The 25,856-nt window shown below is 37.2% G+C and overlaps 1 protein-coding gene across 7 annotated transcripts in view; it reads left to right on the forward strand.

Moving 5' to 3' along the window:
• Positions 1-4,789: 4,789 nt before the first annotated feature.
• The window catches only part of LOC126428302 (lysine-specific demethylase 4C-like), a 383,324-nt gene continuing 362,257 nt past the window's right edge, over positions 4,790-25,856 (forward strand). For 6 of the 7 annotated variants that reach the window (XM_050090224.1, XM_050090228.1, XM_050090229.1 and 3 more), the window contains exons 1-5: positions 5,109-5,537; positions 5,719-5,862; positions 6,413-6,594; positions 7,334-7,457; positions 18,637-18,821. In XM_050090224.1, the coding sequence (XP_049946181.1) occupies positions 5,737-5,862; positions 6,413-6,594; positions 7,334-7,457; positions 18,637-18,821 (617 nt within the window). In that variant the 5' untranslated portion in view covers positions 5,109-5,537; positions 5,719-5,736. Of the gene's footprint in view, positions 5,017-5,108; positions 5,538-5,718; positions 5,863-6,412; positions 6,595-7,333; positions 7,458-18,636; positions 18,822-25,856 lie in introns of those variants that run through there. The other variant, XM_050090225.1, reaches the window with a different exon arrangement.

Genomic DNA, 25,856 nt, shown 5'->3' on the forward strand with positions numbered 1-25,856 from the left:
TTCCATACACATTTTCTGATATATCGATAATGTCACCTACCTCATATATATCAAATTTCAGATTATTTGATACTATAGTCGGCAGCAGCGTTAATGGCCTCTGGCTGCGCAGCTCACAAGGAATGCTGTGTTGTCAACTCGGCTGAAAGTGCATCGGCAGCAACTTCGTTAAGTTCCTGTATCTCGGCTACGTCGAAGACCTTCTCGTCTGAACCAGTCTCACGTTCGAAGAACGAGTACACTTTAAAAATAAGGCCCCGTGCCTGTTTGTGAAACACTTGGCGCCTTCTAGGGATCTCAGCCATTATGAGAAAAGTCACAGAACACACAGAAATCAGTCAATCGTAGTTTTACATTCGTAAAGGACGATAGAACGCTCAAATACAACGGAAGTTTATCACAGTGTGGAACGCGGAAACAGACAGCGCTGGTTGGCTAGCTGCGCAGCTGTCTACTGCGCATCCCCGGCTCAGAACAACTCAGAAGCCATGAATGCCGTCGTGAACTAGTATGTGGTGTCCATTCTTCGAGTTTCCATCTGTGATGTCTTTCACAAGGACCACTTTCCAGGGAAGTACAGCGACATTTCATTTTAGCCATCTATTTCGCAACTGTTGAAAATGAAGGAGCATTTTCTTTATAAATCTTCATCAGCATTGAACGCCTATCTGCCAGTATAGTTCTCTTTGTTTCAAACTACGGCTGCTATTCGATAATAGTTATCAATTACAAATTTTGTATCACACAAGCATGTTTGCAGTCGACTTCTTGTTACTGTTTATGTTTTTTAACCTCTTTGCATTTCAGTATAAATCTTGCTGTTGGCCAAAGCTGTGCTAGAAAATGGTCTTTTACCAAAACGGCTCGCATACTAAAGAATATTTTAACAGCAGCCTACGGCGTTACATGATGTATTTTGAAAATTTGTCAGAACTGTGAAACAGAAACGACAGGAAATATTTTGGGAAAATCAGCATATTTGAATTCACAATATACTGCGTAAAAATTAATGATTTACGATGGCATACTATTCTGGCTTTATCTACTAATTTGAAGAAAACACACTAAAAAAATAAAAACATAACTATTCCGCAGATAAGCAACTCCTGACTTAAGTTATACACAACATTTACCAGTATAACATATATATATATATCACTTACAGCAGCGCGATTTCTTTGCCATGCTGAGAAATTTTCACTTTCGGTCACAGGCGGACTTTGAGATTTCAAGGCCATTAACGGCAGTAGCAATCATTGGCTGTTGACTGCACTGCTAGAATATCTGCATGCATGTTGTTAGAAATTACACTTCGCAAGACAAACATGTAGTATATGATCATAAACTCTTCCCTATTTTTTCATCATGATCTTGCAACATTTATTAAGAGTGTTTCGTATACCTATATGCCACAATTTTAAGGCATGTGACTTCGGAAAGAATTTACGTGACTATAGAAGCAGGTAGGTCTGTTACTGAGGATTAGTTAATAAGTAGAAAAGCTTTCTGCAACATATGAAGTCACATATTCCCTGATATGGGAACATCTAAACCTATTCATTCTTTCTCATCATCAAGTTCCAAAATAGATTCTGACGCATGCTAGTTTCATTCTCAGGTTGTATTCACATAAAAACAAAGTTACCTTTCACTATGAGTTGCTTTTATTACGTGAACATTACCTAATCTGACAGAAACATTGCACCATTTTCCAATGCTCCCTCGCCGGCCTGCGTGGCCATGCGGTTCTAGGCGCTTCAGTCTGGGACCGCGTGACCGCTACGTCGCAGGTTCGAATCCTGCCTCGTGCATGGATGTGCGTGATGTCCTTAGGTTAGTTAGGTTTAAGTAGTTCTAAGTTCTAGGGGACTGATGACCACAGATGTTAAGTCTCATAGTGCTCAGAGCCATTTGAACCAATGCTCCCTCAGTGTTTCCGCACCAGCAGCATCGTACTCCATCGACTTTGAATTGATCTTATGAAGGTAACTTGAATCGGGAAGAAGAAACTTGTCACAGCTTAACTGAAAGGAAGAGAAATGGTAAAGCATCAAGTGATAGTTAATTTGGAGATGGAGTGGAATATGTGTGTTTGGCGTTAGAGGGGGCGGAAGAATTAACTCTAGTAAACCAGTCAAAGTGCATTTACGTTGTAGTTACTACAAGTAGAAATGTAGGGATGTAGACATTAGAGAGCTGCAGCAAAGGAGTCTTCGACCTGAAGAACGAAACAAGATGAAATTCTGAAATGTCTTGAACTGCGAGAATTTAAGCAGATTTATACAAAATGGGACTGTTATAGGCCTCTCCGTGAGTCGCCGTAGACGATACGATTCCCACACATTGCAATACAATCCTTGCGCCCGTAAACTAAGCTACAATGCACAAATAATTTGGTTTAAATATTGAAACTTTCGGCGATAAATCGTAACTGAAAAGCTATGCTTCTTTTGCAGCAAAACTACTCATTACTGTCTGCCTTTCAATTTTTATGAAAATTAATTCACTGCCACATTAAAGATTGGGGACTTTTTTTGTACGTTGTAATGGAAACTAGAAATTTGGGAAATGAAACAAGTATGAAGATTTACGATGAAATTCTCCACATAATGTAAAGACACTGCTGAAAGATTGAGTTGCAGCAAGGGAATAACTGCAGACTATTACAGCAGTGGACCAATGAGAGCTGATACTTTTTTACTATGTCCATATGCTTAACATAGCAGCAAAGATGCATTTTAAAAATATAGTGCTGGAGCATACACATCTCCACAACGTATGTGACTCAAGGAAAAAGAGAAACTGTAAACCACATAATAGTTTTAAAACAATGAATCACTTCTAAGATGCTTCATTCATAAGAAAGCCACCAAGAATGGGCGCTACCCCCTATCGTCCATTAACGGATACCGGTACCGTACTTGTTACAAGTTAGATATTCATTTAAAATGCAAGTCCGGTTGCAGGTGTAGACACTAATAAAGACTTCTCTGATCATCAACCCGAAATACGCAATATCGAATGCCGGTACTTGTCCCTTCTTGTTTCTGTACCGCCTACCGATGCTCCTTTGTGTCCAGTGGAGCCAACGGTCAGCTGTGATGTCACGTGACTCCCGTCGTGATCGTAATCTATCGTTGTATTAACGTGAAAAATATACGCGTTGTCGAAGTTACGTCCTGTAAGTATCTACAAATAGTTGGGTAAACAATGAGGAGGAAGATTGTATTCTGTGGTAATAGATTTGACATCACAAAAACTAGATCGATCTCTCGATGTTCGCTAACGCAAAATGCCGGCAACCTAACCACTAAGGGGCGAAACAAGACGAAGATGTTAACTGCCCATGTCTTTAATATTCGTAGTGGACTACACAGCGACAATTGCAATATAGAGAAAGACAGAATTACGTATAAATTAAATTTTCTTCCCCCGAAAACTCGATGGTAGTTATAATATCATATGCGCAGTGATGCCCAAGTTTAGTGTTGGCTCATTTCACAGCCATTCACGGCAGAATGTGGAACACTGACATAAAATGTGAAGTGGCTTAATATCTTTTTTCTTATTTTTTTAATACTTTGTGAATTTTGCCAATAGTAACATACCCTTTCCAGTAAAATGAACAAAAACACGATAGACCAGCAACAATACTTTTCAGAGCCTAACGCGTGTTTAATTTTGCAAATGAGATCAAACGAAGATACAACTGATAGCAATCGAAAGATAATTTAAAGAAGAAAATATTATGTTTTTGTTCTTTTTATTAGCAACTAATCCTATGCAGCTGCGGGCCGACCGTTGTTTACCTCACTGCAGAAATAACATTAGGCATTGCAGTAGAATGATTGGTGAGAGCGGATTATCACCAGGAACACATTTTTTTTCAGTAGTAAGCTATAACTGTGCGAGGACGGCATTTTGTATATCTAGTATCGTTTTGGTGCTGGTAAAGCATAGGCTTTCAAAATTAGCACGATAAAAGGTTCCAGAACAATGAGTAATTACAGTTGCATCTATGGAAAGGCAAATAATATTGTCAGGACGATGTTAAAATATTTCATTTGATCATTAAAGCATAGTTGACGATCTGATGTTTCGGAAATTTCTGAACACGTAACGGTAAAGACGATCGGAAAATACGCCCTGCCTTATGGGAGTTATTTGTCTGACTTCATAAACATTTACAAACGACGTAAGATTTCGTGAAATAACTTGTGTAACGGACAGGAGTTATCAGAAGTAGCTACGTCGAAAATATAAATTGAAATATTAAACAGAACTGTTTTTAACTTGCACGTTTTTGTGATGAATGGCCTCTAGGGGTGTCGATTAGTTACTCTATTTTTTATGAACTTTCTTCTAAGGCAGTGGATATTTTCTGCATAATCTTCACATTTGTTTCACAGCGCACTAAACTCGATTCAACAGTGGCCGCTTCTCCCAAGGAAGGATGTAGGCCTATATATATGCAGCGGGAATAAACAGAACACAAATATGATTCAATACTCAGAACAGCCGTAAATAGGTTTCTTGTCGTATGTGTTACAGAATTTCATCACGAGCGTGAATGTCATACTGCAGCTCGGATGACAGAATCATCAGAAAAGGTTGTTTGAGGCGCAGGAGCACGACAGTGTAAGTGCACAGAATGCTGCGAAATAAAAAGTGAATGCTGCCTCCTTAATGCAAGAAAAATCGATTTTTTTTTCGCAAGGGAGGAATTAACAACATTCCTCCGCTCGACATCTTTGCCATCGCATTTCGCTTTCGTTAAGATTATAGATAATGAGAAGACGTTGCTATTAACATTAAATCGTTGTGCCTTTCGTTCGATGGTTTCCGTATACTTACAAACAGGACAATAAAATTTCAAAGATTGTTCATTTTGAAGAGTCTTTGTCGAAAATATGTTATCTAACGGCGGTAGTTCACGTTATCACAAATATACTTCAGAAGTCTCCGAATTTAAAATATGAAGCAGTCTTGAAATTGTTGTTGATAGGATTTTATAAGGTAAGTGATAAACACAAGTTCAGCATCAGTTAGGAATACGTGACTACGCTATGTGCAGAGTGAGAGACTGTTTCCGTGATTGGTTACCCAGGGGATTATGGTGGCACGGGACAGTGGCAGGAAGATGGCGTCTATGCGGTAGTGCTAGCATTTTCATTGAATTAAGATATGGACAAAGCTAACTCATTTTTCAGCCCGAGTTTTTAGTTAGTTATTCACAAGAGCTGTTCGTCTTAGTACGTACATACGCTATGAGTTTCAGTGATACTTTGCGTTGTGGATTGTCTCCGGACTTTCGTTAATGTGTTTCGGTTCCTGGCTTCCACTAACCAGCACATAATAAATTAGTATAGTTTTTAGAATCGTTAAAGCATTGTGTTGGCTGTTATGAGTATCACGTTAGACAGTGTTTGTTCATACATTTAACGGATTGGAGCGTACAAGAGAATTTACTCAGAAACGAACTACAATGTTTACAAATACGTTTTTAAATAGTTTGATTTCACTTCCTCGCTAGCCAGGTGATTATTTCAGATACAAATTCCAGGTGTTTTAAGTGTTATTATCTATGAGTGTTGTTAGAATGATAACTTTTTTGTTAGAAACTATATTATGTGGAACACACCGTTGCATCATACCGTGTTGTGTATCTGTCAATTTGGCGTCGTTTGGGTATGGAAGTGATGCATTCATATTTTGCAGGAAAAATAAAAAGAAAAAATGGAAGATAAGAATCCAGAACGGAAGATAATGGTTTTTCGGCCAACCTACGAGGAATTTAAAGATTTCTCAAAATTCATTGGCTACATGGAATCACAAGGCGCCCACAAAGCCGGCGTTGCTAAGGTAAAAGTGTTACAGCTAATAATATGTTTTGCGGATTGTTAGTGTTACTAGTTGAACATTGTTCAACATCGAGTTTGTAAAAATATATGAAGCATCATACTTCTGCCTGCTTTTCTTTTTGTTTGTCGGCGCAGAAACGAATCATCAGTAGAGATTTGTTATTGGTCTTTTTCAAAACATAATTGTTTACCGTAATTCGTGAAATGAGCAAATGAATGAATGAAAACACATTAGCGGTTTAGCGCTTATTTGGAATATATAGTGCGGTAAACCTACAATCTCTAGATGAATGCACAGATTGATTATCACTGGCGGTTAATGTTTGTTATGATTTGAAGAATTCAGTACGAGCGTACCGCAGCTTGTTTCTTGTGTTCTTTACTCCCTTTCTTTCCTTCTATAAAAACATCAAATGATTCTTTGTTGTACTTATGCAGGTTAGTTAAACTTCTCATCGGAGTTATTTTTGTATATCAGAGTTTTAAATGTCGTTATAATAATTTCATAGTACAAAATCGCACGTATAATTAGACATGACTTATTTTTGTAGATCATACCACCACCAGAATGGGTGCCACGAAAATCGGGATATAATATAGATGAAATTGATTTGAACATACCAGCTCCAATCTGTCAGGTTGTTGATGGAAAACCTGGTCTTTATACTCAAATCAATGTACAGAAGAAAGCAATGACTGTTAAGGAATACAGGGATCTAGCTTGCAGTGATAGGTGAGTTTTTCTGTATCCATATTTATATGTAAAAATTGGCATTTACAATGTTTATCATTTGTGTGTCATGATATGTATAGGATTTCTGTCAGATGCTAGGTATAAGTCAGGAGAAGGGTCACCATATGCAGCTTATGTAGTGTTAAATTGCACATTCTTTTTATGTGCATGCAGTTTGTTCTTGCTGCAAATTGTTTTTGTAAGAGTAATGAGCTTGGTTCAGTTGCTGTCATATTCTCCTACTTTGTCAGAAATGTTGGTGGAGGATAGTGAGAGATAAAAGTAGTTTTGAGTCTGGGAGAAATGCTTATCCCCATCCAAAAAATTTGTTTGTAGATTAGAACACTGCTGAATCATAGTTTAATTCACCTATTTTAAGTTTTTAGAAAGATCTTTCAAACATTAAGATCACTACCACAATTAGATTTCGGTATTTATGCATTATGGTTCTTGTAATTTATCCATTATTAATATTAGAGAGAAAGCCATAGTTAAAATAAAATACAACCAACAGTAGAAAATGTTAATACTGTCCTAGGCATGGAGAACTTTTGCCGCTAGATAATAGTTGGGTATTGTATAAATCATAAATCTTCTTCTTCTCTCTCTCTCTCTCTCTCTCTCTCTCTCTCTCTCTCTCTCTCTCTCTGTGTGTGTGTGTGTGTGTGTGTGTGTGTGTGTGTGTGTGTGTGTGGTTTTTTTCTTTCAATTGGATTTTTTATTGGAAACTTTGTTTCAGTTACAATACACCAAAGCACAACGATTATGAAGAGCTTGAGAGCATGTACTGGAAGAAAATAATGTATGGTTCACCAATTTATGGAGCAGATGTCTCAGGCTCACTAACAGATAAAGATGTTGATGTAAGTGCTTTTATTTTAAAAAAATCTTTTTGAGAGGATTTTTTATTATATCTATGTGTGCTTATTGTATTATCAGTTATTTTCTTACTCATTGTCATATTTGTGTACCATTGTTCTGTTAGACTAAAGGTAATAATTTTTTGTCATAAGACCATTATTAATACTTTAGAGGTTTCTTTTGGTTGACATCTCGGTGTTGGTAGGTATGCTACAGTTCAGACTGTGTGTACATTTTATATTTTTAGGTTAACTATGAGCTGCAGATTAAATCTGAAGAAATAGAAGATAGGTAAGAAATTGAGGAAATGTGATCTGGATAAATTTAAACAGCTGGAGGTTGTTGATAATTATAAATGTAGAAATGGGCACCAACTCCCTCGAATAGGTGAAATGGATATGATAGAAGATGAATGGTGAGCTTAGAGAGATAAAATTGGGAGGGCAGTAAGGGAAAAACTAGAAAACTGATAGGCCTCGTGGGTACCCTTGAATATGCTAAATGATAGTAGGAGATGAAATGAAGCTCAGGCAAGGATGCATACAGAAGTTAAAAAAGAGAGAGAGAGAGAGATAGAGATACAGGAAGTGTAAAACACAAAGCAGGAATGGTGGAGAAAACATGCAAGGTTGTAGAAGTTTGCGTAACAAAGGTAAAGATAGATGTCAACTACAGGACGAGTTAGACAGGCCTTTGGAGAAAAGGGAGCATATCGAGCCACTACCAGGCAAAGAAGATAAGACGAAAAGAGGAAGGAATAAAGAGAGGGGCTATACAACTGAAGAGAACATCATGATGATGACAGGTTTTTTTTTTTTTTTTTACATGGTGCTGTCCATATTAATTAAATCAGCCAAGAGAAAGGTTATCTTGATACTCTCAGATATTACTGAATTTAACCCATTTTAAAATTCAGGACAGGGTAAGAAACTTGTATATTTTTGTTTCGTCCAAAAGAATTCCTGATCCAAGATGCCTCAAGCACCATTTTGCACATGCAAATTTTGGAAAGAAATGCTATATCTCTGGAACAGTTGCTGTTATTTTTTTAAATTTATTTTTTATTTACACACACACACACACACACACACACACACACACACACGCGCGCGCGATTATTTTAAAATGCCATCCTGCGTACCATGATTAGTATCATTCCCTGAAAAGGAGAACTTCCACTTTTCAGTTGAAAATGTTCTGTAAACAGCTGAAATTTTGCTATATGTTAAACCATTTTCAATTACTGCATTATCACACACAGGTGATCAAAAGCTAGTCTTACTTGCATGAAATTTTATTTTTTCTGGAAGATGAGTAAGAGACACATTTTTCAAACACATTAAATCATTCCAAATATATGAGATTTAGAAAAACGTAAAAGGTTTTAAAGCCTATAACTTCTCTGCTCCCTGTTTAGAACTGAAATTAGCTAATCAATGAACTAACAATAGGTTCAGCTGCATCTGTATCTTCTTTTTATACTGAGTGATGTCATCCTGTTGAACCAGGAGGAACTGGGGCATCCACAATCTTTAAAACATACTGAACCGAAAGTGAGTACTGTGAGCACTGATGATGGTGTTACTGTCTTGCAGCTGGAAACTTCTATACAGCAACCACTCCACATGGTAGCATTGAACTTGTAACTGATTATAATCTCTGTAATCAACCAGTCAGTTATGTACACAGGCCACAAGTGTCTCACTTTGCAAATAGTTCTCCTGCTGTTTCTAAGGTTGGCTGGGCAAATGAAATTTCTTCTTTCTCGCTCTTTGAAGTTATTGTGTTAAAAGTTCACCCTCGCTCTCAAAGTGAGATCAGAAGTGGGCTTTCTGAATTCCTTTCACAGGGTAGTTTGGTTGGATTGTTCTTCTGTGTTCTGCTGGTGGAATTCTTCACTTTCTTCTTTTGGCAACAGGATGAGGGCTGTAGATGTGTGTGACTTCACTATATCCTTGGCATTCTGAATTACAGCTGTAATTGGGCTGGAAAGATTGTTTCATAGCACGATGCTTCAGCAGCTGCCTACACCATCACAAGGCCCTTTCCTCTGACCAGCAGCAATGTGTAAACATTCTGTTGGCACAAGCGAGGTAGTCAATTCAGACAGTTGGTAGTGATTTTTGAAGGTGTCTAGGAGCACCATTGGAAATATTGATGACCTTTCCTGCCTTTGATCGCAGTTGTTGAAGAATTTTGCATGTTGCCAACAAAGCACGTGTGTACAGTATTATCACTTTAAAACGCAATACTTTATATCTTGTTTTAAAAGTAAAAGTAAAGTTGTATGGCACGGATGCCTGGTAGACTCCCAGGAGCAGGTTCAGCCATCTAATTGGAAAGGTTTTCTCTAGCCTTTGTGCTCACAGACACCTTTCCATCGTGAAGTACGAGGTGTGTATGCAAGTGTGTGTTAAATGTAGGTGACTGTAACAGGTGTTGGAGTGTTATGTTTGCGATCTTCCAGGGAGTATTTTTGTGTAATCTTTCTCATGCCTGGTATAAGTTTAATACAACAGTTCATGTATCATTTCCCTCTCTCCGCTCTTTATTATAGTATCTTTCTTGCTGGCACTCTCAGGATGGTCATAATAGGGATCTGGTTTTATAGACATAACGTTTCTTGTTTTTGTCCACCATGCATTTTGGTGCAGTGGAAATGTGGTGCAAAATCATTTTTTTTTTTAACAGTTCTGCTTTAATTCTTAGAGCTTGCACCTTTTTAGTGTAGAATATGCACGATTCAACAACTGAATTAATATTAGAAAAATTCCTGACAAATCGTGCAAGCTTTCTTTGGCTCATTTTCTTCTGAAGATGGAATTTCTACTTTCAAGATTGTCGTCAGTTTTATTTTGTTGTGCTCCCCCACAGCTTCAGTAATTTCTCTTCATTTTTTTTTTTTATGGATGCAGCTGATGACTTGACTTGATTGGCTGTGGTTTCTTAACAGTACTAACACTTTCCTCTTTAGCAGACTGGTTCAGAGAGTGTAATTCGTCCTCAACAGATGCAAAATCTGCATCATGGGAGACTTCACCTTGTTTGGTTACTGTTTTGGTTATTTTGTCAAAGCATTTAGGCAATAAGCTCACTCATTCCCAAACTGAAGACAGATTTTTAAAAATTTTTTCCTTCCTAGTCTTTAATCACCCTTTTTGTATATGCAAATAGTCTGCACACATTACTGTCCTTGATGCCATTTAGAAGTTCTTTCAAACAGCCCTTTCCACAGAACACCCTACAACTCAGTTAATCAGCAAAATTCTCAATAAAGCTTCAGTTATAGAATTATCTGGATGCTTTCAAATTTTCTACAAGGCTCTGCAATAAAAAAAAATGGCAACAAATAACTGTAACTGCACTGTGTAGTACTAATATAGACTAAAAACATCATTTTTTTGTACAGGCATTAAATTTTTTTAACCTTAAAAAAAGAATCAGAAGGTTACAGCAAGAGAATTGAGTGTGTCATTGGAAGTTATTATCTCTCAAGAAACAAAAGACAACAAAAATCTAGAGCTGTTCAAGAGGAACAGAACTTTCCCCTCCTCCCATCTGAATAGATATGGATTATGTCACACAAATGTTTAAGGAGTTACATATTTTAACTATAACATCACAGGATGTAAGAGTATGTTTTGTGTTGGGATTTGTTGTGCACAGTCTTCCAGTTTAGAGGGAATAATGATGCCCATACATTACTGGATCAAAATAGTCCATTACCCTGCAGTAAAAATGACTTTCGCTCAGTGAGGGATGAATAATGCTGCTTCCAGTGTGTTTGATAACTTATTCAAAACTTTAAAAAGCATGGCCTATTGCAAATCTAAATTTGAATCTGAGTGACAAGTCTCTTCCTGGCTGCTTCTCGTATTTGAAATAATCATTTCATTTCTTGAAAGTTATTGCTTAAAGAATGCAAAAGAGTTAGAGGCTTACTGCCATTATTAAACATTAACACCCCCTCCCCACCACAACTACTGTATAAATTTCACTGTAAATGGTCAGCAAATAGTCATTATTAAATTGATTTGTTACCTATATTATGATGTGTCGAATAATGTACCCTGAGAGTTTTAATAACTGACGATGCACTTGTAAATAGGCATTGGCCTTTTCTGGGAGCTTTTTATACATTTCTCCAGTCTTTTCTAATTAATTTGAATTTTTGTTTCAGTACTCGTAACCATTTATGTGAGTGTTTATTAACTTAGACCAGTTAAGAACAGTTTTCATGGGATTCTCATCAGCAGAGTTTGTGGCAGTTAACATTCTTTTAAAAATGCCTCCTCCATTGTAATTGAACTAGATGGATCTGTAAATGATTCCACTATGTGGATTAGCAAATGTTGTCACCTGAGAAATGTTTTGACATGTTAATGATATTAAGCTGGGTTCACATAGGCAACGAAAGTATCGCCACAAGTCAAGTCATTCAGGAGTGGCGCTGTGAGCTACCGTTCACACAGGACGCCACAAATTCTTCGTAATTGCGCAGTTTGCTAAATGGCATCACCTGTCTCAGCTGATTAAACGGCTGTACATATTACTAAATAAGATGTTTAGGAAACATAATAAATGTAAAACATTAGTTACCAAAGTGTTTCTCATCTCTCTTGTCTAGACTACATGTTTTAAGAACCAGTCTGCAGCTTCGAACCAAGTAAGGCTGGGTTTATAAATACCATCTGTAGACGCACCACTCTTAAGTGATTTCAGTACTTTTTTTATGTTCACTTATGTAAGCATTTCAAATGCTTCGAATTTTTAATTTTGTTGTGACTACATCAATTCCAGGTACATATTCACGCATACTGTTTACTATTTCAATTAATGCAGCATCTCTCAAATTTCTGTCTTTGTATGATTCGCTTTTGTGGTTCAAAAGAAATTCTCGTTCTTGATACACCTCCAAGAATCTCATAATTGTCGCTGTTGACCACTTTTTCGACGTATTAAAAGCAAACGCACAAACAAAAGCACTATCTGCGAACGAATACGCACTAGAAAGGTTTGAATCCAGCCACGAGGCAGCAATCGAATGACGTTATTAGATTGTGGAGAAGGCAAAATGGCGCAACAAAGTAGAACCAAGTTCAACTTTTTGTGGCGTGACAGAAGTTGCACTTCTTTAATGGCGCCACCGAAAACTAGGAGTTCACACATGCAACTACAAAGCAACTGCAGTTTGCCATTAGCAGTGGCGATACTTTTATTGCCTGTGTGAACCCGGCTTTAGTTACCTTTTTTTTATTTTCGTATTTGGGCCGGCCGGAGTGGCCGAGCGGTTAAAGGCGCTACAGTCTGGAACCGCACGACCGCTACGGTCGCAGGTTCGAATCCTGCCTCGGGCAGGGATGTGTGTGATGTCCTTAGGTTAGTTAGGTTTAAGTAGTTCTAAGTTCTAGGGGACTTATGACCACAGCAGTTGAGTCCCATAGTGCTCAGAGCCATTTGAATTATTTTCGTATTTCCCCTCCCCAATTATTGATGAGAGATTCAGTGATACAACTATTTACGAGTAGGAAGAACGAAATTCATTTGAGAAAACTAAAATTATGGTGAGGCAAAATGGGTGCCCAGTACTTACCTTTTCCATCCTTCTCTCCCCTCATTCTCACAACAGGCAGGTCTGTCACACTCTCAGGTTTGACTAACATGCTCTTCGTCTTTAACCTTTCCCAACCTATCCCTCTGTCTTCCGCAAAGAAGGAACTATTAATTTTACTTTTTTGGCACGAATAAAGATAGTTATCTGGGAAGCATGGAATTTTTAGCTGTGATTCCAGTCAGTGAAAAAAAGTGTATTGTCGGAATATTTTTTCATAATGACCAGCTTCAGATCTGATTAAAACAGATGTAGTCTTACATTGTTTATAATGTATTCTGTCAAAAGAATACATGTCGAAGAAAACGATTGGACTGTAATCCTCCAAAAGGCCATTGTTCGGAAGTGGGATGCACTACGGTGACAACAGCAGGAGCACATTTAAGAACACAAGTAGTTAGAATTTCAATGTTAATTAATATTATAGCTCCTACTTGGCCAAATATGGCTCAGTTACCTGCAATTTCTGATTACTTTTAGTGTGAGGTGCAGAGTCATCATTGGGGAGTGGAAAAGCTTGTTGATGGCAGACTGTAATAATATGAGGTTTAATACAACAGGTGATTTGCATTTCACAGAAACAGTAATTGGACTCTGCCATAAGGAATTTAGATTGCAAGGTTCTATTGGTGCAAACCCAACTGTGCATGCGATGGCACGCAATTGACACCTCATCAAGTGAATCATTTCCCAGTGCAATTAAATAACTGAAACTTAAAAGTGAATCGCTTCTCAGCGCAATTAAATAACTGAAACGTAAAAGAATTCTCTATCCATGATAAGTAAAGAACAATAACCTTTTAAGTACTAAAGAAAAACTTGTTTCAAGTTAAGTAATATTGTTATAATACCAATTACATAGAGCAAGAAATATGGCTTCATTATGTGAAGACAGATGGAGGGTAACAAGGAGATGACTTAACTCCTGTTGTTGTTGTGGTCTTCAGTCCTGAGACTGGTTTAATGCAGCTCTCCATGATACTCTATCCTGTACAAGCTTCTTCATCTCCCAGTACTTACTGCAACCTACATTCTTCTGAATCTGCTTAGTGTATTCATTTCTTGGTCTCCCTCTACGATTTTTACCCTCCACGCTGCTGTCTAATACTAAATTTGTGATCCCTTGATGCCTCAGAACATGTCCTACCAACTGGTCCCTTCTTCTTGTCAAGTTGTGCCACAAACTCCTCTTCTCGCCAATTCTCTTCAATACCTCCTTATTAGTTATGTGATCTACCCATCTAATCTTCAGCATTCTTCTGTAGCACCACATTTCGAAGGCTTCTATTCTCTGCTTGTCTAAGCTATTTATCGTCCATGTTTCACTTCCTTACATGGCTACACTCTATACAAATACTTTCAGAAACAACTTCCTGACACTTAAATCTATACTCAATGTTAACAAATTTCTCTTCTTCAGAAACGCTTTCTTCTATACTCAATGTTAACAAATTTCTCTTCTTCAGAAACGCTTTCATTGCCATTGCCAGTCTACATTTTATGTCTTCTCTACTTCGACCATCATCAGTTATTTTCCTCCCCAAATAGCAAAACTCCTTTACTACTTTAAGTGTCTCATTTCCTAATCTAATTCCCTCAGCATCACCTGATTTAATTTGACTACATTCCATTATCCTCGTTTTGCTTTTGTTGATGTTGATCTTTTACCCTCCTTTCAAGACACTGTCCATTCCGTTCAGCTGCTCTTCCAAGTCCTTTGCTGTCTCTGACAGAATTACAATGTTATCAGCGTACCTTGAAGTTTTTATTTCTTCTCTATGGATTTTAATACCTACTCCGAATTTTTCTTTTCTTTCCTTTACTGCTTGCTCAATATAGAGATCGAATAACATTGGGGAGTGGCTACAACCCTGTCTCACTCCCTTCCCAACCACTGCTTCCTTTTCATGCCCCTAGACTCTTATAACTGCCATCTGGTTTTTGTACAAATTGTAAATAGCCTTTCGTTCCCTGTATTTTAGCCCTGCCACCTTCAGAATTTGAAAGAGAGTATTCCAATCAACATTGTCAAAAGCTTTCTCTAAGTTTACAAATGCTAGACACGTAGGTTTGCCTTTCCTTAATCTATTTTCTAAGATACGTCGTAGGGTCAGTATTGCCTCACGTGTTCCAACATTTCTACGGAATCCCAACTGATCTTCCCCGAGGTCGGTTTCTACCAGTTTTTCCATTTGCCTGTAAAGAATTCGTATTAGTATTTTGCAGCTGTGAATTATTAAACTGATAGTTCTGTAATTTTCACACCTGTCAACACCTGCTTTCTTTGGGATTTGAATTATTATATTCTTCTTGAAGTCTGCGGGTATTTCGCCTGTCTCGTGCATTTTGCTTACCAGATGGTAGAGTTTTGTCAGGACTGGCTCTCCCAAGGCTATCAGTAGTTCTAATGGAATGTTGTCTACCTCCGGGGCTTTGTTTCGACTTAAGTCTTTCAGTGCTCTGTCGAACTCTTCACGCAGTATCGTATCTCCCATTTCATCTTCATCTACATCCTCTTCCATTTCCATAATATTGTCCTCAAGTACATTGCCCTTGTATAGAACCTGTAAATACTCCTTCCACCTTTCTGCTTTCCCTTCTTTGTTTAGAACTGGATTTCCACCTGAGCTCTTGATATTCATGCAAGTGGCTCTCTTTTCTCCAAAGGTCTCTTTAATTTTCCTGTAGGCAGTGTCTATCTTACCCCCAGTGAGATAAGCCTCTACATCCTTACATTTGTCCTCTAGCCATTTTGCCCTTCCGGTCGATCTCATTTTTGAGACGTTTGTATTCCTTTTTGCCTGCTTCATTTATTGCATTTTTATATTTTCTCCTTTCATCAATTAAATTCAGTATATCTTCTGTTACCCAAGGTTTTCTACTAGCCCTCGTCTTTTTACCTACTTGATCCTCTGCTGCCTTCACTACTTCATCCCTCACAGCTACCCATTCTTCTTCTACTGTATTTCTTTCCCCCATTCCTGTCCACAGTTCATAACCAATAGATTGTGGTCAGAGTCCACGTCTGCCACTGGAAATGTCTTACAATTTAAAACCTTGTTCCTAAATCTGTCTTACCACTATATAATCTATCTGATACCTTTTAGTATCTCCAGGGTTCTTCCATGTATGCAACATTCTTTCATGACTCTTAAACCAAGTGTTAGCTGTGATTAAGTTATGCTCTGTGCAAAATTCTACCAGACGGCTTCCTCTTTCATTTCCATATTCACCTACTATGTTTCCTTCTCTCCCTTTTCCTGCTGTCGAATTCCAGTCGCCCATGACTATTAAATTTTCGTCTCCCTTCACTACCTGAATAATTTCTTTAATCTCATCATACATTTCATCAATTTCTTCGTCATCTGCAGAGATAGTTGGCATATAAACTTGTACTACTGTAGTAGGTGTGGGCTTCGTGTCTATCTTGGCCACAATAATGCGTTCACTATGTTGTTTGTAGTAGCTTACCTGCACTCTTATTTTTTTTATTCATTATTAAACCTACTCCTGCATTACCCCAATTTTATTTTGTATTTATAACCTTGTATTCGCCTGACCAGAAGTCTTGTTCCTCTTGCCACTGAACTTCACTGATTCCCACTATATCTAACTTTAACCTATCCATTTCCCTTTTTAAATTTTGTAACCTACCTGCCGATTAAGGGATCTGACATTCCGCACTCCGATCCATAGAACGTCAGTTTTCTTTCTCCTGATAACGACGTCCTCCTGAGTAGTCCCCACCCGGAGATCCAAATGGGGGACTATTTTACCTCCGGAATATTTTACCCAAGAGGACGCCATCATCATTTAACCATACAGTAAAGCTGCATGCCCTTGGGAAAAATTACAGCTGTAGTTACCCCTTGCTTTCAACCGTTTGCAGTACCAGCACAGCAAGGCCGTTTTGGTTAGTGTTACAAGGCCAGATCAGTCAATCATCCAGACTGTTGCCCCTGCAACTACTGAAAAGGCTGCTGCCCCTCTTCAGGAACCACACGTTTGTCTGGGCTCTCAACAGATACCCCTCCGTTGTGGTTGCACCTACGGTACAGCCATCTGTATCGCTGAGGCACGCAAGCCTCTCCACCAATGGCAAGGTCCATGGTTCATGGGGGGGAGACTTCACTCCTATATGTTGCAATAATACAGAGTAAAATTTGATTTCTGACATTAATTTAAAATGTTTTGTAACATGATGATCAAATTATGATTCAGCCTGCACTGTGCCCTCATTTACACTGTATTATAATAGTGTGTTTGACAGTGCCAAAATAATTTTGTGTATTTCCTTTGACAATGCCGCTTTGATTTAATCGTATTATGATGATATGAGGCTACTTCTGTTATCAGACCTGAAGATGGTCATTGTGGTGGAGAACGATTTTTTTGTGATCTTCGCCTGGAATCAAGGGAACTACAAGTTCTGACTGCTGGGATGGTTTTCTGTGCTTTTTTGGTTCTGTTTGCAGTACTTACAGTACAGTTTTTTGAAGATTTGGTACTGTTCAGCAGCTCTGACAAGAAATTCCGAAGTAAAAATGCATTTCAATTTTGCTTTCTCCGTTTTCTTGAATATGGTGGATTGCATGAATGATCGGCCAGTGGTTTTTTTTTCTTTTTTCTTTTTTTTTTTTTTTTTTTTTTTTTTTTTTTTTTTTTTTTTTTTTTTTTTTTTTTTTTCCCATTGGATTGCTGTTCATACCTAAGTACTTAGATAGAGAAGAAACAGAAATATGAGGTATAAATAACGGAGATTGCCAATGCTCTTCTTTGTTTATATTGCCTGCATCACTCTATAAAATAAATATTATATACTATATATCTAGAAACAAAGATGATGTGACTTACCAAACGAAAGCGCTGGCAGGTCGATAGACACAGAAACAAACACACAAAATTCAAACTTTCGCAACCAACGGTTGCTTCATCAGGAAAGAGGGAAGGAGAGGGAAAGACGAAAGGATGTGGGTTTTAAGGGAGAGGGTAAGGAGTCATTCCAATCCCGGGAGCGGAAAGACTTACCTTGGAGGGAAAAAAAGGACAGGTATACACTCGCACACACACCCATATCCAACCGCACATACACAGACATTTGTAAAGGCAAAGAGTTTTGACAGAGATGTCATTCGAGGCAGAAGTACAGAGGCAAAGATGTTGTTGAAAGACAGGCGAGGTATGAACAGTGGCAACTTGAAATTAGTGGAGGTTGAGGCCTGGCAGATAACGAGAAGAGAGGACATACTGAAGGGCAAGTTCCCATACCCCGAGTTCTGACAGGTTGGTGTTAGTGGGAAGTATTCAGATAACCCGGACGGTGTAACACTGTGCCAAGATGTGCTGGCCGTGCACCAAGGCATGTTTAGCCACAGGGTGATCCTCATTATATCCATATTATATACTATGGTACAGATTTTGTTTAATTGCTGTGTGAGATAAGTTCATATTTGTGATGTTATCTTTCCGTGTTTTATTCTACAAATAAGAATAATATTCAGCTTTATTTCTATTTATTTTATAAAAGATTACTGTTTTGTTGGTTATTCTGTACACCATATTATCTGCAGGTGTGGAACATAAACCATCTGGGAACAATATTAGATTATGTGAATGAGGATTACGGCATTAGCATAGATGGAGTTAACACCGCGTACTTGTATTTTGGAATGTGGAAAACCACCTTTGCATGGCATACAGAAGATATGGATCTCTATAGTATTAACTATCTCCATTTTGGGGCACCAAAGACATGGTAAGTAAAGAAAGTAGACGTAAAATGTTTCTCACGTGCCTTTTTTATTCAGATGTCATCGTTTCTTTGTATGTAATATTACTCGAACCTGTCAAGAAATTTGCGTAAGAGCTATGAGAAGACAGTCATTTTCTGCAACTGTTGCTAATATGGGCACAATATGTGGATTTCGTATGTGGACTGGGTATACATCAAATTTTGTAATTTGGGGCCTGGGAATGTTTAGTGTTAGTGTAGAGAAAAAAGTCTGCTTTGGAAATAGGTGCAGAAGTCAACATAAAGTTAAGGAGGCAGATATATTTAAGGAAGGGAGAACAGAAGACTGTTTACCAGTTTATAAATCTGAAAAGCAGAAAAGTGATGTAAGAGTGGAAGTTTAAAATGAGCAAGACAGTAGGAGCACGTACATTGGGCTTGTGTTGCCTTAAATGATTAATTATATCATTTTGTGCATCTATCAAGATCTTTTATACTCTTCAATTTCAGTATTCTTTTATAAAAATGAAAATGAAACTCATAATTTGAAAGCCTGCTAAAACGCTCCATTCGAGTCATGTGATACCTGTGACGTCACTGGCTAGCACGCTGCTGCTACTGCCATAATGCTAATCCACAGTGATGTCTTGTTTTGGAATTGACGTTTTGGAAAATGCGTTACAAATGGTGTGTAGTATCATACCGTACAAGCAAATCTATAAAAACTCGTGAAAAGTGTTCCAAAGAATAAGAAGTTGCATAAAATGTGGTTGCACTGTACTGGCAAATTCCCACCATGTTGATGCACAAGTTCACTAACTTAATTAAAAATGTGTTGCACTATAAAGTTAACATTAAGTCCGAGATATGCTTTCCCACTTTTACCTCAAAGGACAGTGTTGTTCGGTGATATAAAACTCTTAGTGAAAATATGTCATGAGCTGACTCACAGAGCTATAACATAAAAATGAAATTTTTTTCACTGAATAGATTCTGTAAAATCATTTGAGAAAAACTCCAGTGCGTGCACCCTGACTTTGTCATCGCAGTGTGTGGTTGACATGTTGAAAGCTGGCAAACGTGCCCCTTCCGAAAGAACAAATGAACTCTCCCAGCTCGTTGAGTGAAAATTGGCCACTGTGTCTTGGCCACCATATCCTCTGTGTATTCTACCCCAGAACCACTATTCCTAGATGTGTATTAGACGCACTGTACAGTAAAAAAAGTACACTGCCTCATTGTCTTTCCAGAAGTGCAGAGCTTTTCTGTCAGTTACATGTTGGTGTAAATCGTCGGAACTTCAGACACTAAACTAGCTTTGTTTGTTGTTGTGGAAGAGCTCTGCTCCTGATGTATTGAAATTAGGGTCCCACAAAAATTATCTACACTAGCCAGTAACTGTACTTTTGATTCTCAGACTTCAACAACCTTCTGTGTCTGTTTCTTCAGGACAGTAGCATTTACCATGGTTACGGCTGTATTTACAGCCAAGCTTGGTATGTCATTCTTGCCGAATTGATACAAAGAACACACAACTTTGTGGCGCTGCATAAGAGCCACTGCTATTAGATCGTTTATGTTGGCAGCAATCATAAACAGGACACAGTCAACGTGAAATGTTCAAGCTTCAGCTGATGGTATGTGATGAGTATTAGTGGACAGTCCGATTTGTTTCCATGTCATAAGGATAATACATTGCATTAAATGAATTGATGTGAAAGAAATATTGGTATATTGAAATTAGATTACCAGAATAATTACCACTAATTGATTAATTAGAAGTAATTGCTCATCCCTAGCTACCACATGAACATATCGTCACCACAGTCACAGTTGCTCTCATTGTAGACCCGGAACTTGCACATGTAAAAAAATAAGTTTACAAGAATGTTTCGCTGTATACTGTTTGTTGCAGGTTTATAGGAGATATATTGCTGGAGACTGTCTTTAGCTTCAGCAATTTATGAATTTTTGTATTTGTGGGTGCAGTTCTGAAATTCAGCTACTGTTCTGTAAGGTCTTTTCTTTTTCCCCCAATTTTCAGTACTCAGATTGCTAAGTGTAATGAGCAGCCTGTCACAAGTCTTGCTAATATCCAGTACTTGACTGACAGAATATCTGCACTTATTTGTTTTCACTGACATGTTTCTTTGCAATATCTTAGTAACCACAATATCATCACTATTAAAAGTTTGATCACTATTAAAAGTATAGATTGGTACTCATCATAAAGGTGACACTTTGTGTTGCAGACAGGCACAATGAAAACTGTTACACATTGGGCTTTTGGCCGAAGTCTTCTTCAGAAACAAAAGTCACACAAGCAAGCGCACCTCGCTCACACATGACGGCTATTTCCAGCCACTGCAAGTGTGTGTGTGTGTGTGTGTGTGTGTGTGTGTGTGTGTGTGTGTGTGTGTGTGTGTGTGTGTGTGTTTTTTTTTTTCTGAAGAAGGTTTCAGTTGAAAGCTGAATGTGTTGTAACAGTCTCTTTTGTTGTGCCTGTCTCCAAATCATCATGCTATCTTTGCACTGAGCAACAATCCATCCTTTTCATAATATTGTTGATGTGACAGCCTGGACTTTCCATTGTTTAATCAGTACTGAAACATGCTCTATGTATGTCTTTCATTTGGTTAAAATGTGTCTGAGATGTTGGTAAACTTCTGATATGGTAATCGGCAGCGTGTGCTTGCTCATTGTGATCATGAAATGGGTGAGGTTAATTTTCTCACTTTCAAGCATTTTTGGCAGTGACTTAGTGTGTTAACTTGCTTTAATTTGCTTTACTAACAACCACTGTTGCGTTGAAAGCCATATGTTAACATTAAAAGCTGTCTGTACTCGTGCTGTAATTTTCCATCCATGTTGATGTGAAAGTAATAGGAATTGGTCATAAGAGTGTGGGATCAGTCTGTGTGAAATCAACCAATGGTCTGGTTCTTGATCTCATATTTTGATAATTTTTTTGTGCACTTATAGTTGTTTGCATGAGAAATCTTAAATTCCTACTTGGATTTTCCATTGTTAGAAATCCCAAATGAAAATCTTTTGTGATCTGTCATTTTTGAGTTATTAATTGTTGAAAATTCCAAAATTATGCCGTTTTTGTTGCATTTTGAAACCTTAAAATCACATCCCAAAAACTATTGGACTTACTGACCTAAAATTTGTATCATATTATTCAGTTTCATATAAGCTTTAGAGTATGTGTGATGATATTAACAACAATGCTGCATTTTCTCAGATTAAATTATTTTTTAATTTTGAAAAATTCAAAATTGGATTTTTTTTGTTTCGAGGAAAAAGGTATCTTACTTGTACATTAAAAGATATCTTACTTATACATTATTTGTTAGTTTGTGTGTCAAACTTCATGATGTTCCAGCGGGAACGTATAATAAATTTTATGGGTAACATGTCAAAAACTAAATAAAATTGTCAAATTATTATTTTTATTTAGTGACACTTTTACATTAACAGAATTATACCCTTAAATTTCAATACACAATTAGCTTTCTGATGTTAATTGTGAAAACATTTTAACAGACACCATAACACATTCGCAAAACAACACTACACAGAATTTACATAATAATCCCTTCATTTTACAGATATATTACTATTGATCAATATTATTAATTAAACAAGGATGTAGCTGTTGTTATTTAACAATGTGCTATTAGTGTGTGTCGAAAAATGAAATTTTTTACTCGTCTTCAACAAAAAAGATGGCATGGCGATCCACCAACAATCTTATTAGTCTAAAATTATGAATTGCACTTTTCATTTAAATGACATAACTTCGCTGTCCCAAGCGATAATGATATAACTGATGTAACAGCACATTCACGTGCAATACAATTTGAGATTTTTTGCAGCTCTTCGTGTAAAGTCTATATGTTCTTCCAGTGGCATTTGAGGGATTTGATTTACAAAGTATGAACTTTTTTTATCACAGTTAATTTATCTGGCCGTCTTGGTTATGAAAAGGAAAGAGTTGATCCACAATGACGTGTTACTTCTACTTCTTCATCTCTGGGTAGCATAAAAGCCGTCCACTGTTTGTTGTCATACATGCAAGCAACAAGTCCTATAATCTGTTCAACAGCATCTGGATCTGTTTGAATTTTATGACTACCAAAATCCTTAAAATCGGAAAAAATTTTTTTCCTTTGCGTTGGCTTCTGTTGATAGGCATAAATGCCTGATACTTTTGTGTCTCTGTGACTGCTAGAGCTTAATAAAATGTTCTGCCAAACTCATTTTTTATGCTACACGATTATCATTTCTCACATAGAAGTGACTGATGGCATATATGCTTTATCCTACTCGAACAGTCGGAGGAAATTAATATTTGATAATGTTGTTGTTTCGCAGCTGATTAATATGGATGTTAAGAAACCACTTTGATTTTTATTTTCTGTGCATTTAAGTCACTGATTTTATTCTGTATGAGCATTGTCCGGTGACTGACACAAATGTGCCAGTGTCATGAATTACGTGTACATCTACGTGATTACTCTGCTATTCACAATAAAGTGCCTGACAGCGGGTTCAATGAACCACTTTCGAGCTGTCTCTCTGCCGTTCCACTCTCGAATGGCATGCGGGAAAAACGAGCAATTAAATTTTTCTGTGCGAGCCCTGATTTCTCTTATTTTATTGCGATGATCATTTCTCCCTATGTAGGTGGGTGCCAACAGAATGTTTTCACAATCGGAGGAGAAAACTGGTGATTGAAATTTCATGAGAAGGTTCCGTAGCAATGAAAAACGCCTTTGTTTTAATGCTTGCCACAACAATTCACGTATCATGTCTGTGACACTATCTCCCTTATTTTGTGATAATACAAAACGAGCTGCCCTTCTTTGTACTTTTTCGATGTCATCTGTCAGTCCCACCTGACGCGGATCCCACACCGCAGAGCAATACTCCAGAATACTGTAAATTAAAATGCTTCATTTCCCAATAAAACGTTGAACTGCTTGTGTTGGAACACAGCAAGTATAGTATTCCATTTTGTGGGCTGGGCTTAGTGCTTGTTGTACTCCAGTACATGTCTTTCAACATTTTAATGGGCGATTAAGCGTTTTAAATCGTGATACTGGCGGTTTTCTGCCCCATTATCACTTAGGCTCAAAGCACCCTGGTTCTTATTCCCTGACCAATACTTTGCGAATTTTGTCCAAACGATTCATATCTGGTGATGTGAAGTGACTTACTGTCAGTAGAAGTGAAAGTATGTGACACACACACACACACACACACACACACACACACACACACAAAACTACTTCTGTAAATAAGTTATATAAAATAGAAAATGCATGCTGTCCTTTGCATTATTTTTGTTAGTTGTTGTATGGCATAGTTTAATACAGTTTTAAAATGATTTGGTAAAGTATGCTTAATTAGTTCTCAATAATTTCATTTTAACGGTAGCTTAATAAACTAGCTTACCAACAAAGTGCAGTTGAGATACAGTCGGCATTACAAATAGTTAAAATAAGATTTATTTCTATATGTTCCCTATGGAATACCATCACGAAATTTGACACACACATTAACTAACATACTTTTTTCTCCCCCAAAACAAAAAATCCAATTTGGAATTTTTCAGTATTCCAAAACGTTTTGGATTTGGAAGAATGTTTTAATGAATTTGGTCAGGCAGCACATTTTTTAAAGCCTATAATAAACTGAATAAAGTGGTATAAATTTCAGGTCTCTATTTCAAGTACTTTGAGATATGGCCATTTTAAGGTTTCGATACGTGGAAAAAACTGCACAATTTTGAAAACTTTAAAAATTCATAACTTGAAAAAAAATTTATATATTTGGATTTTATCTTGCTTTGATAGGTGGGATAAAGTGATAAATTCTGAATAATTAAGGTTCAGTTTTTTTTAATTGATTGGTTTCACGTGGAATGCCTCTCTGAAGTTTACCAGCACCTCCTTTTAATATGATGTACATGTGAGAGACAATGATTTTTTTTTATACATTTGTTGAAAAGTAAAACAGCTTTTGTTTTATTGCATGATGAAAGGTAACTTTGCAATCTTACAAGTATTCCGTGACATACATTACATTTGTATACTTGCAGCACTAAGAGATTCCCCAAAACTGTAAGCGAGGCCATATTTAAACTACTTTTTGTTTGGCTGGTGCCAGTAATAGTATTAAACCATATTTAACAGGATCTTCAACATATATAGTCTCTGGTGTGTTATCGGGGTTTGTAGCACTATCTGAAATAAATGTATAACTGTCATAGTTAAAATCATTGTGGAACATATATTTTTTCTTTGTTAAAAGAACTCTAATTTTGAAATTCATTTCATAGAGACACTGTAGCATGCCACAATACAAAAATAAATACTGTAAGAAAAAATAAAAAGTGTAGGTAGCTACCATCAGGGAGCTGTGAATATTAACATAGAACAGTAAAGGGCTTTAAACACACATTGCAACTTTTAATTCTGATGTGACGAATTCAGTCTTCAAGATGCTTTCTCCAAACTTTTTGACTTTTTCTCATTTCTTCTACTTTTAACAATAATGTACTGCAATTTGTTTAATTTCTTGATTTTTATGAAGTGTGCAAAGATCAACTCGAGGTGTTTGTTGAGCCCCTGGTTAACTCCTTTTTAGTATGTTGCTGCTTTCATAATTACAGAGATACTACATACATACATTGTCAAATATTGTGACATAATTTTTCAGTTGTATTTTGTGTATTCTTATTATTACTTGCTTCATCAGACAGGTAGAGTTTACCTCCTGTAACAGTTGTTTTCAGTCATGTTGCATTAGGAGGGTCTTTCTAACGAAGAAATTTTGCATACTCTCAACAGAGATACTGAACCAGAAAGTGGATTATCATATTCAGGTGGTGGTCTCTACTAGAGACAGTTGACTGTGAATTGAACACGACTTTAAGTGACTCCCATCTCAATTCTTTCCACAATAGTTAAGACAGCAGCTAGAGATGGAATGGAAGGTCACAGACATACTCTTTCCTGGAAGAAGGGCTGTTCTGAACACCCTAAAGGA

Source organism: Schistocerca serialis, chromosome 12 (genome assembly GCF_023864345.2).
Source record: "Schistocerca serialis cubense isolate TAMUIC-IGC-003099 chromosome 12, iqSchSeri2.2, whole genome shotgun sequence".
Classification (NCBI taxonomy): domain Eukaryota; kingdom Metazoa; phylum Arthropoda; class Insecta; order Orthoptera; family Acrididae; genus Schistocerca; species Schistocerca serialis.